The sequence below is a fragment of the Danio rerio genome, chromosome 2 (assembly GCF_052040795.2).
Source record: "Danio rerio strain M-AB ecotype USA chromosome 2, GRCz13ab, whole genome shotgun sequence".
In the NCBI taxonomy this organism is placed as follows: domain Eukaryota; kingdom Metazoa; phylum Chordata; class Actinopteri; order Cypriniformes; family Danionidae; genus Danio; species Danio rerio.
In genome coordinates, this window is record NC_141022.1 from 58,021,958 (window position 1) to 58,034,440 (window position 12,483).

A 12,483-nucleotide genomic window follows, 5' to 3' on the forward strand; every position below is an offset into this window, starting at 1 on the left:
GTACGATATTTTAGATGCTTGTCAAGATCATTCCACCACTGAGCATCATTCCACCACTGAGAACCAGCAAAAGTAAAGTTTCTGGAAGAAAATATTACTCAAAATATTTTAGATGTTTTAGAGGCTTGAGAAGATTATTCCACTGCCGAGGAACAGCAAAAGTAAAAGTTATGGAAACACGTTTCTTTAAAAGATTTTAGATATTTTAGAGGCTTGAGAAGATTGTTCCACTGCTAAGAAACAGCAAAAGTAAAGGTTCTGGAAATAAATGTTACACTGAAAGGTTTACGATTATTTAGAGGCTTGAGAAGATTCTTCCACTGCTGAGGGACAGTGAAAGTAAAGGTTCTGGAAATAGATGTTTCTCTAAAAGATTTTAGATATTTTAGAGGCTTGAGAAGCTTGTTCCACTGCTGAGGGACAATGAAAGTAAATGTTCTGGAAATAGATGTTTCTCTTAAAGATTTTAGATATTTTGGAGGCTTGAGAAGATCATTCCACTGCTGGGGAACAGCAAAAGTAAAGGTTCTCGAATAAGTGCTTCTCTAAAAGATTTAATATATTTTAGAGGCTTGAGAAGATTGTTCCACCACTGAGGGACAATGAAAGTAAAGGTTCTAGAAATAAACACTTTTCAAAAGATTTTAGATATTATAGAGGCTTGAGAAGATCTTTCCCACTCTAAAAGTAATGGTTCTGGAAACATGAGCATAAAAAAGGGTTCTGAAAAAATATATATTTTTCATTAAAAAAAAAAAAAAGCGTGTGTGTGTATATATATATATACAGTTGAAGTCAGAATTATTAGCCCCCTTCGAATTTTTTTCTTCTTTTTTAAATATTTCCCAAATGATGTTAAACAGAGCACGGAAATTTTCACAGTATGTTTGATAATATTTATTTTTCTGGAGAAAGGCTTATTTGTTTTATTTCGGCTAGAATAAAAGCAGTTTTTAATTTCTTAAACATCATTTTAGGGACAAAATTATTAGCCTCTTTAAGCTAATTTTTTTATCGATAATCTACAGAACAAACCACTATTATACAATAACTTGCCTAATTACCCTAACCTACCTAGTTAACCTAATTAACCTACTTAATCCTTTAAATGTCACTTTAAGCTGTATAGAAACGTCTTGAAAAATATCTAGTAAAATATTATTTACTGTCATCATGGCAAAGATAAAATAAATCCGATATTAGAAATCAGTTATTAAAACTATTATGTTAAGAAATATGTTGAAAAAATCTTCTCTCCTTTAAACAGAAATTGGGGAAAAAATAAACAAGCGGTCTAATAATTCAGGGGGGCTAATAATTCTGACTTCAACTGTATATATATATATATATGTATATATGTATATATGTATATATGTGTATGTATATATATATATATATATGTATATATGTATATATGTATATATGTGTATGTATATATATATATATATATATATATACACACACGCTTTTAGAGGCTGAAGAATGTCAGTGCAAGGCTGAAATAATGATTCTAGAAATAAATGTTTCTCATATGGTTTGAGATGTTTTTAAAACTTGACAAGATCATTTCACCACTGAGCAAAAGCAAAAGCAAAAGCAAAGATTCTGGAAGAAAATGTTGTTCTAAATATTTGAGATGTTTTAGAGGCTTGAGAAGATTGTTCCACCACTGAGGAACAATAAATATAAAGGTTCTGAAAATAAACACTTCTCCAGTGATTTTAGATGTTATAGAGGCTTGAGAAGATCTTTCCAACTCTAAAAGTAATGGTTCTGGAAACAGAGGAACTTTAAAAAGGTTCTGGAAATAAACATTTTTCATAAAAAATTTATATACGTTTTGGAGGCTGAAGAATGTCAGTGCAAGGCTAAAATATTGGTTCTTTAAATAAATGTTCCTTATGCGATTTGAGACGTTTTAAACAATTGACAAGATCATTCCACCACTGAGAAACAGCAAAAGTAAAGGTTCTGGAAATAAATGTTTTTCATGCAATGTTATACAGTTTAGAGGCTCAAAAATGTCAGTTCAGAGCTAAAAGTAATAGTTCTGGAAATAAATGTTCCTCTTACTTTTTAAGATATTTCAGACACTTGAGAAGATCATTCCACGGCTAAGAAACTGCAAAAGTAAAGGTTCTGGAACTAAGTCTTTCTCTAGCAATTGTCAAAGACTTGAGAAGATCATCCCAACTCTAAAAGTAATGGTTCTGGGGGAAAAAAGAGTCTGCTTAAAAATATATGTAGATGCACTAGATGTAGATGTTTTAGAGGCTTGAGGAGATCATTCCACACCTAAGGAACAGTAAAAGGAAATGTTCTGGAAATTAACCTTTTTCGAAAGTTTTGAGATGCTTCGGGGGATTGAGCAAATTAATCCACCCCTGAAAAGACAGCAAATGTAAAGGTTCTTGAAGTAAATGTTTCTTGTAAGATTTTAGATGTTTTTGAATCTTGAGAATGTCATTCCACCGCTGTACAACAACAAAAGTAAAGGCTCTGGAAATAAATGTCCCTTATACAGTTTTATACATTTCAGAGGTTCAAGAATGTCATTTCAAAGCTAAAAAAAATGGTTCTGAAATTGAAGTTTCTCAAAAGATTTGAGATGATTTACCTTTTCATTGCTGAGGAACAGTGGAGGTGAAGGTTCTGGAAATAAACATTTCCCTAAAGACATGAGATGATTTACATGTTTAGAGGATCATTCCACCACTGAAAAACAGCAAAAGTAAAGGTTCTGGAAATAAATGTTTCTCAAAAGTAACAGTGAAAGTAGTTAGCCACCTAAATCAGCGAGCAGCCAGCTTCCATTTTCGATATGGAGAAGTAAAAAGTAGCTTTGGCTGTATTTGTTTGATTAGGATTTTTAAAAAATCTTGCCATACTCTGGATGTTTTGATGCAGGAGGAGGAGAGGAGGCGTGCAGAGCTCCGAAGAGGACTCGAGCTGCAAGGGCTTCAGTCTCATGAGCCAACATGGCCACAGGAAAGAGGCCTGCTGCAACAGGAAGTGAGGTTGTTCCGCCACAACATGGTGATTGTGTACATGAAGCTGCGCTGGATCCTCATGCACTGGAGACTCGGACGCAGGACGGACACCATGGAGGAGGGAGCACATGCTGAGGTGAGCTGAACATACCTGAACCACAACTGACTGAAACTAAAAATTATGTTATATTTTAAAATTTTTTTATGATTTTAAATATAATTTAAAAATATTTCCCAAATGATGTTTAACAGAGCATGGAGTTTTATATAGTATTTCCATTAATCATTTTTCTTCTGGAAAAAGTCTGGTTTGTTTTACTTCGGCTAGAATGAAAGCAGTTTTTACTTTTTAAAACAATTTTAAGGTCAATATTATTAGCCCTTTCAAGCTATATATTTTTTTGACTACAGAATTATACTGGTCCAGACGGAGCTGTATCAGAATTATTCATTATACTATGACTTGCTTAATTACCCTTACTGGCCTAATTAACCTAATTAACCTAGTTTAGCCTTTAAATGTCACTTTAACCTGAATATTAGTATCTTAAAAAATATCTGGTCAAATATTATGTACTGTCATCATCACAGTCATCAAGCAAAGATAAAATAAATCAGTTATTAGAAAACTATTATGTTTAGAAATGTGTTCTCTCCATTAAACAGAAATTGGGGAACAAAATATAAAGGGGGCTAATAATTCAGGGGGCTAATAATTCTAACTTGAACCGTGTATCTTTTTATTTTTTCTTGTCCTAAAACAATAATAATTCTAAAAAATAATAATAATAATGACATTATATATATCTTTAAATAATATTGTAATATTAGAATAATAAACAAAAACACAAAATAAATAAATACTACTGAAACAGTTAATGAAAAAGGAAAGTAATAAAATTAAATGTGAAGACTAATAATACAGTCAGTGGTATTTCAATCATGCTTAAATAAAATGATTCAAAAGGCAATTTTTCATTTTAACACTTCCTCGTTTTAACCCCTTCTGCCCTGAATTATGTTCCAAATTTCAGTAGTTTTTAATTTTTAAACCCCATTTTAGGGACAAAATTATTAGCCCCTTTAAGCTATATTTTTCCTGATAATCTACCGAACAAACCACTGTTATACAATAACTTGCCGAATTACCCTAACCTGCCTAGTTTACCTAAATAACCTAGTTAAGCCTTTAAATGTCACTTTAAGCTGTATAGAAGTGACTTATAGTGACTAGAAAAATATCTAGTGAAATATTATTTACTGTCATCATGACAAAGATAAAATAAATCAGCTATTAGGGATGAGTTATTAAAACTATTATGTTTAGAAATGTGTTGAAAAAATCTGCTCTCTGTTAAACAGAAATTGGGGGGGGGGGGGGGGGACAAGCGCTCTAATAATTCAGGGGGGCTAATAATTGTGACTTCAGCTGTAAATTGCATCATCAAACATGATTGAGGTCATGTCCATGTGTTGTCCGATAAGTCCATATATTGATTATTGGGACAGGCCTACTTATATCAGATTTCGATATTACCAGTTCTTCTTTTCTCCGTCTTTTAATAAATGTCTTGATGTGGTTTGTGGCAGCAGGTCATCAGTGTGAATTAGTGAGAGCACATGTTGTATGATTTTTCATCTCTCAGTCCATCTGTCAGATCTGCGACAGCTGCTGCGTTCTCACTTCACAAAATGTACTTGTCACAAAAACACTGAACGGTGCAGATGTGTTGCTTCACAGGCTGTCAATACATCTTTCATTCATTCATTCATTCATTCATTCATATTCCTTCAGATTAGTCCCTTATTTATCAGGGGTCACCACAGTGGAATGAATCACCAACTATTCCACAAATGTTTTACGCTGTGGATGCCCTTCCAGCTGCAACCCAGTACTGGGAAACACCCATTCACACTCATATATATATATATATATATATATATATATATATATATATATATACACACACACACACACACACTCACACACATTCACTGTGGCCAATTTAGCTTATTCAATTCACCTATAGCAAATGTGTTTGGACTGATAGAAACCGAAGCACCTGGAGGAAACCCACGCCAAGACAGGGAGAACATGCAAACTCCACACCGAAATGCCAACTGACCTAATTGGGACTCGAATCAGCGACTTTCTTGCTGTTTCAATTTACAATAATCTTCTATGTGAAGCTGCTTTGGCACGATCTACATTGTAAAAGCGCTATACAAATAAAGATGAATTGAATTGAATTGTGAAGCAACTGTACTGACCACTGAGCCACTGTGTCGCCCATCAATACATCTTCATTCCTGTAACTCAAACAGTAGAGATCGCAACAGCAAGGTCTTGATTTGAGTCGTTGTAGATAATATGCTTGGATATAAATGCATTAAAGTACAGCATTCATTCATATTAATCAATAGACAATCCAGATCTAATCACAGATTCTGAAGACTAAATTAAAAAAGAATTAAAGTTATCTGAATCAAGCGTGTTGTGAATGACTGAACAGCAGCACAAGAATCATATCAATCAATATTACACTGATTGCTTTATTGATCTGTATTTTTAGTGGGTTTTGTAAATTAATGGTGGGAATGTTCGAAAATCTGAAATTATATTTATATCAGATATATATCACAATGTTTTTTGTCATTTTGTTTTTAGCTTTATTTAGTTTTATGCTATTTTATTTTAAATTATGATTATAAATTTTGTTTTATTTTGTCTGTTTTATTTATTTGCTATTAGATAAGTTTTAATTAAACATTTTTTTTGTTTTATTTGTAGTTTTTCAAAGCATACATTTTTTAATTAAGATTTTTTAGGTTTTTTTATTTTATTGTTTAATTTATTGTTTTATTTTTTGTTTTAATTTGGTTTTAGTTAGGTTTAGTTAAACATATTTTTATTTTATTTTATTTGTAATTTTTTAAATCATTTAATTTAGGTTTGTTTTTATTTTGTTTATTTTATTGTTTATTTTTTGTTTAATTTTATTTTTGTGTTAATTTGCTTTTAATTAAGTTTAGTTAAACCTATTTTATTTTATTTGTAATTTTTGAAAAGCATTTAGTTTTTAAATTAGTTTCTTTAGGGTTATTTGTTTATTTTGCTTATTTTATTGTTTATTTTTTGTTTTGTCTATTTTGTATTTTTTTGTTTTTAATTAAGTTTTAGTTAAACATTTTTATTTATTTATTTATTTATTCATTTTCTTTGGGCTTAATTCCTTTATTAATCAGGTGTCGCCACAGCGGAACAAACCACCAACTTCCAGCAGCAACCCAACACTGGGAAACCCCCAAACACTCTTGCACACACTCATATACACTACAGCCAATTTAGTGTATCCAATTCACTCAATTTTTTTATTTTATTTATTTTTGAATTTGCTTTTATTTACGATTTAGTTCAGCCAATTTTTATTTTATTTTTATTTTTTAAAGCATGTAATTTTCAATTGAGTTTATTTAGTTTTTTTTTTTTTTACTTTTTATTTAGTTTGTTTCATTGTTTATTTATTAACTTTTCATTTTATTTATTTTTTGTTTTATCTGTTTTTAATTAAGTTTTAGTTTATATAGTTCATATTTTTATTTTATTTCATTTGTAATATTTGTAAACCTTTAATTTTTAATAGAGTTTCTCTGGGTTTGTTTTTTAACTTTTTATTTTGTTTATTTTAGAGTTTTTTAAAATTTATTATTTATTATTATTATTATTATTTATTAGTTAAACATATTTACATTTTATTTCATTTTATTTTATTTACTTTTTAATTGAGTTTCTTTAGGTTTGTTTTTTTAGTTTTTATTTTGTTTTTTTATTGTTGATTTTTTTGTTTTCATTTTCCTTTAAGTTGTATTGAAACTAGGGATGTAACGGTATCAGAATTTCACGGTACGGTAATACCTCGGTATGAATGTCACGGTACGGTATTTATTGAATCATTTACAGGAAAAAAAAAAACTTTTGAAAATACTCCAAAAAAGTGCCAAAAGTGTCAATGACATACAAATTAGCCATCTATCTGTAAGCTTTGAAACAGGAACTTCAATTTTAATAACAAAAAATTATTAAACCATGTAAAAAAAATAAAGTTTCAATTTAGTATTGTTAAAAACTCATCACATTTAACATTTAATCACTCACTTAGATAGAGATGGGTTTAAAGGAAAATTATCATATAACTATAATCTGGTAAAAGCTGGTATCTCTGGGTATTTACAATGTCCCCTGCAACAGAAAAAAACCCTCTCATTTGGGACTGAGGATTCTGGGACAAGAGAGATATGACTTGGCCCATGTTGACAGCAGTGGGGTAACGTTGTGCATTGTCTTTCCCCCACTTGAGAGGACAAACCATGAGTGAGATAGAGGTCTCTTTGCGGTACAAGTCAATGTCTGCATCAATCTGAACAGTGTGATGTGTTTCTGCAGTCCCCATGACTGTTATTAGTCGTATTCCCCAACTTGCAGGCACGTGCACACATAGGGCTCAACCTGTGCAGTGCACATGCCCTTTTTAGTCTTGGATAGAAAATGCCCTTCCAAAACGATCAAAAGTGCCCCCGCGACGCGACACAACCTCCGTCCTGTCCAGCCCTTCAGTAGGCGCGCGATAACACCTCTCTTGAGTATGCGCGCTCAACCCCCCCTCGGCGCTTTACAATACGCGCGCCACAACACAGCTGATCAGAACGCGCGCGACAGCACCGCTATTCAGCACGCGCGCGGCGACAACACCCGCTTTAGGTTCGATCATTTCCATCTTTTTTTCATCTCCGCTACTAGCAGCACACTCCATTTCCGCATTACTGGATCTGTAGCGACAACAGACCGCAAAGGATTATGGCCACGCCGGGGCTGATGGGAAATGAAGTTTCAGCTACCTCCCGTTCGCTTCATTCGCCTGAGCAAATTTTCTCAGAAGACCTATAGTTTTACCGAGTCATGCGACTTCGGTAATATCGAAAAAATTTAATATTGCGGTATGACGGTATTTACAATACCGTTACATCCCTAATTGAAACATTATTTTTTTTTGTTTATTTGTAATTTTTTCTATAAAATTTTTATCTTTAAGTTTTCATTAACCTTCATCTACAAACACGTTCTTTACTCTTGCTTTTCAGTATGAACGACTGGAGAATATTCCAGAACTGGGCATTATGATCGATCAGGGTGACGGAGACACGGAGCGGGAAGACAAAGTGCATCCTCAAATAACAGGAAGTGACATTGCAGAGCCAGGACCACTTCTGCTGCCATCGCCAGAGAGATTCCAGTACCAGAAACAGGTCAAAAACTGCACCATTACAGATAAACTGCTACTTTTAGAAACAGTTAAAGTCAGAACTATTAGCCCACATGAGTTATTAGCCCTTTTTGTGCCCAATTTCTGTTTAACGGAGACCAGATTTTTTTCAACACATTTCTAAACATATTAGTTTTAATAACTCATTTCTAATAACTGATTTATTTTATCTTTGCCATGATGACAGTAAATAATATTTGACTAGATATTTTTCAAGATACTAGTGTTCAGCTTAAAGTGACATTTAAAGGCTTAACTAGGCTAATTAGGGTAAAGTTAAAGTTATCAGGCAAATCATTGTTTAGCGATGGTTTATTTGGAAACAATCAAAAAAATATAGCTTAAAGAGGCTAATAATTCTGACCCTAAAATGTTTATAAAATATTTTTTTATTCTAGCCGAAATAAAACAAATAAGACTTTCTCCTGAAGAAAAATATTATCAGACATACTGTGAAAATTTCCCTGATCTGCTAAACATCATATGGGAAATTTTTTAAAAGGCAAAAACAAATCACATAATTCTGACTTCAGCTGTATTCTGGTAAACAAAGTTGCAAAAATGTTCTCTCAAATGATTCAACCACAAATACATTTTTAATGGTTGCTTTTTTTCACATGTAGTGTCATGAACTGTAAACTAATATCTGTAGTAGAGCTGTAATCGGGCCATAAAAGTTAGGCCCAACAGAATTCGACGCGAGCCTGACAAGTACATTTTGATTGACAGCTTTTTAAAAGCCTAAACCTGTTTATATTCAAATGTGCACATGCAGCTCTTTTGCCTTTTTCTAAGAATGAGTCGTTTACACATTTTCTAACATAATATACCCATAACACACGTAGGCTATAAATAGGGCCAGACGGAATCTGCGGACATTTCTTGCTATTTCTGCGCAGAATTGTGTTTAAGATCTGCGAATTTATGCAGAATGATTTTGGGAGTATCAAAGTAAAACTTTAATATTTTAAATAAAAAGTAATACCTTTTTTTAACTTATTTAATGTTTACAATGCAAATCCAATTAGATCCAAATCCAAATCAAGTCTCTCATATAATATCTCTACTAAAAGACAAAATATATTACTTTACAAACTGTATTGTAAATAATTCATATACATTTTTTCATACAAGTCGATAATCTTACTGTAATTAATTTAAGAACTGAATAAATATAGTTTTACACACACAAATAAATAAACAGAATTAAAGATGGGCTCAAAATCTGCTGAATTCTGCACACGCAGATTAGCTTGAGGCCGCTTGGAAGTTGGAACAGATATAAAATAAGTCCTCTGTACCACTGTAACATCTCAGCACTCTAGGCCTACAGTAGGTACATACACTAAACCTTTAAATTGGCCAACACACCAATAAAATGACGCGTATTTGACGAGTATTTGGCAATAACAAAATTAAGATCAAGGCTCTGCGGGATTTGTTTCACCACTTCTCTTCACAATCCGGCCACGGTAAAGCTGAATATTCATTCATTCGTTCATTCATTTTCTTTTCGACTTAGTCCCTTTATTAATCTGGGGTTGCCACAGCGGAATGAACCATCAACTTATCCATCATATGGTTTGAGCCTTGGTCAGTTGGCATTTCTGTGTGGAATTTGCATGTTCTCCCCGTGTTGGTGTGAGTTTCCTCCGGGTGTTCCGGTTTCCCCCACAAGTCCAAAGACATGAGCTATAGGTGAATTGGGTAAGCTAAATTGTCCATAGTGAATGTGAATGAGTGTGTATGGGTGTTTTCCAGTACAGGGTTGCGGCTGCAAGGACATCCTCTGTGTTGACAAATGCTGAAATAGTTGGCAGCTTATTCTGCTGTGGCGACCCCTGAAAATAAGGAAGGAAAATGAATGAATGAATAAGGCCTCATTAAATGTTGAGCTGTGATTAATAAAGGCTGCACAGGTATTGTTTATAATTAGTTCATAATTAGATTACTTAATGAAACCTTACTGTAAAGTTATTGTCGAAGCTTTAATAAGATTGCAGTCTTTTAACGATTAATCATGAAGCTCTGCTAACGCAGGATGTCAAATATTCACCTTAAAATCTACCCTGTTTACCGCAGTAAATATTAAAACACACCAGCGGTCTGTCACCTCTATATAAAGATCTACTCTATTATTTACCTTCGCTAAGTGCGCCAGTTTGCAAACCACTTTATTTTTGCAGATCGTTAAAAGCTGCCACATATCGTCATCTTGTTTGGGTGCATGTGGTCTTGTTTTGCTCATATAATTTTGCTCATTCATTTCTCAGCATGTGCATGAATGAATTTCAATATAATAAGACGCTTATGCTGAACACACAGTTTTAGCCTGGAGCAGTCGGCTTCATTGACGCTGCGGTTTTGTGCTTTTGCTGACACAGCCAACATACAAACAACCTTAGTAAGATATTGGCTTATTGAACCATCGCTCATTACCTTTAAAGTGTGCTATTTCTGCGCCAGTGAGGGACCATTTGATGCTATTTTAAAAGGGTTTTTAGTGAGTGTACCAAAAAAGGTTAAAGGAGAACATTCCACTTTAATGGAAATAGGCTCATTTTACAGTTAAACAGTTAAGTTTTACCATTTTATTGCATTCAGCCGATCTCCTGGGGCCTTATGTGCAAAGACTTGCGTTGAAGTCATACTAAAACATTGCGTATTTACAAAGCTGTAAATGTACATACGCAGTAAAAAAACTTAGATGTGGAATCCCACTCATATTCTCTTTGTACATCTGAATTAATGTGAAATTGAGCTTAACATGCATGAGCGCAAAACCCCTCCCTGTCTCCTCCCCCGTATAAATATGGTGATGATTTCACTTTGTCAAAACCAAAGGAAAAAGCAATGGCAAAAGCAAGCAAGAAGAGAAACTTCACAGAATGTGAATTAAAAGTGCTCTTATCAGAGACAGACAGAAGAAAAACTGTGTTATTTGCAAGTTTGTCCTCCAGAATTAATAACAAAAAAAAAAAGAATAGAGTGGTTATAGTAAAGCTGACGCGGTTAACACACTGGGGTCTGAACATCGCACTGTGAGTGAATTAAAAAAGAAATGGTCCAATGTAAAGGTGCAGAGGAGAACAGCGGCACACCGTCAAAGTTGTGGACCGAACAGGCAGGGGAACAGGGGATACTTAACTAACACCCTTTGAGGAGAGAGTTGCCTCCATTGTGGTTGACACTTTACTGTCTGAGTAGTATCACTTTACTGAGTAGTATCGGTGTCTGTGGGAGACACTGATGTATTAGAGGAACACTTTGTTAGGGCGATATAACAGCACCGTTTTGCTCTAATCAAGGCAGCGCCACTGGCATTTCAGATGCTCAATAACTCACTCTAAAACTGACTGAGTGCGAGAATAGCCATCATTGTTTCTGTGCTCTTGGTCAGTTTGTGGGTTGTTGAGGGGGATTAACAGCCACGTCTTTAATGGATAACCGCAGTCTCCTGATATGCAGTTGAATAATTACACTCAATAAAAAAACTTAGCTGGAATAATATCTTTAAATGCATCAGTCACCAAGAAGCCACCCATCACGCACCCTGCCACCTTGGAGCCTTCTTGCTGTCTCTCTTTCCAAATTTGGACCCAACTCAGCACAGAGCTCCAAGAGGATATCTCTTGGAAATCTGAAACAGCTAATAAGCCAGTCATCATCGTCGGCCAGAAGATCACTGTGATCCCTAAAACTTCATTCCCTTCGGATTCGACCATTGACAATGTCTTCTAATAAGGCCAACACTGCCATTGCCATAAACTGAGGGCTGTATACATTTGCAAATGCTTTAATATGTTCTAAATCACATAACTGGTAAGAAAAAATATTGTATCAATTAACCCATTTTATCAATTATAAAGGAATAGTTTATAAATTAACATGTTTTTCTCATGTGTTGGTGTGATACTTTGTAGTGTGCAATTCAACATAATTGCCTCTAGGAGTCGCCAATGGAAATAAAACAAACACTCACAAGAAATACACATACACCAGACATAAAGCTGATGCGGACCAACGCACACTCTCACGTTAATTTCATCATTGGTAAATCCAAACGTGAGTCTGAAACCTGGCGTATGCAAAGTTTTTGTGCGCACGCAGCATTGATACATGAGGCCCCAGGTCTGGCAGGAGCACTTTTAGCTTCATTGAATCAGATTAAA

The 12,483-nt window shown here is 33.9% G+C and overlaps 1 protein-coding gene and 1 long non-coding RNA gene across 9 annotated transcripts in view; one reads left to right on the forward strand and one right to left on the reverse strand.

The window, feature by feature from the left end:
• The window catches only part of LOC147846549 (uncharacterized), a 1,651,758-nt gene that overhangs the window by 1,473,194 nt on the left and 166,081 nt on the right, over positions 1–12,483 (reverse strand). The window lies entirely within an intron of this gene.
• mtcl1 (microtubule crosslinking factor 1) overlaps positions 1–12,483 on the forward strand; it is a 133,700-nt gene that overhangs the window by 83,084 nt on the left and 38,133 nt on the right. For 6 of the 8 annotated variants that reach the window (XM_087241412.1, XM_087241408.1, XM_087241409.1 and 3 more), the window contains 2 exons: positions 2,908–3,126; positions 8,130–8,294. In XM_087241412.1, the coding sequence (XP_087097538.1) occupies positions 2,908–3,126; positions 8,130–8,294 (384 nt within the window). Of the gene's footprint in view, positions 1–2,907; positions 3,127–8,129; positions 9,528–9,636; positions 12,476–12,483 lie in introns of those variants that run through there. The other 2 variants (XM_087241414.1, XM_087241415.1) reach the window with 1 other exon arrangement.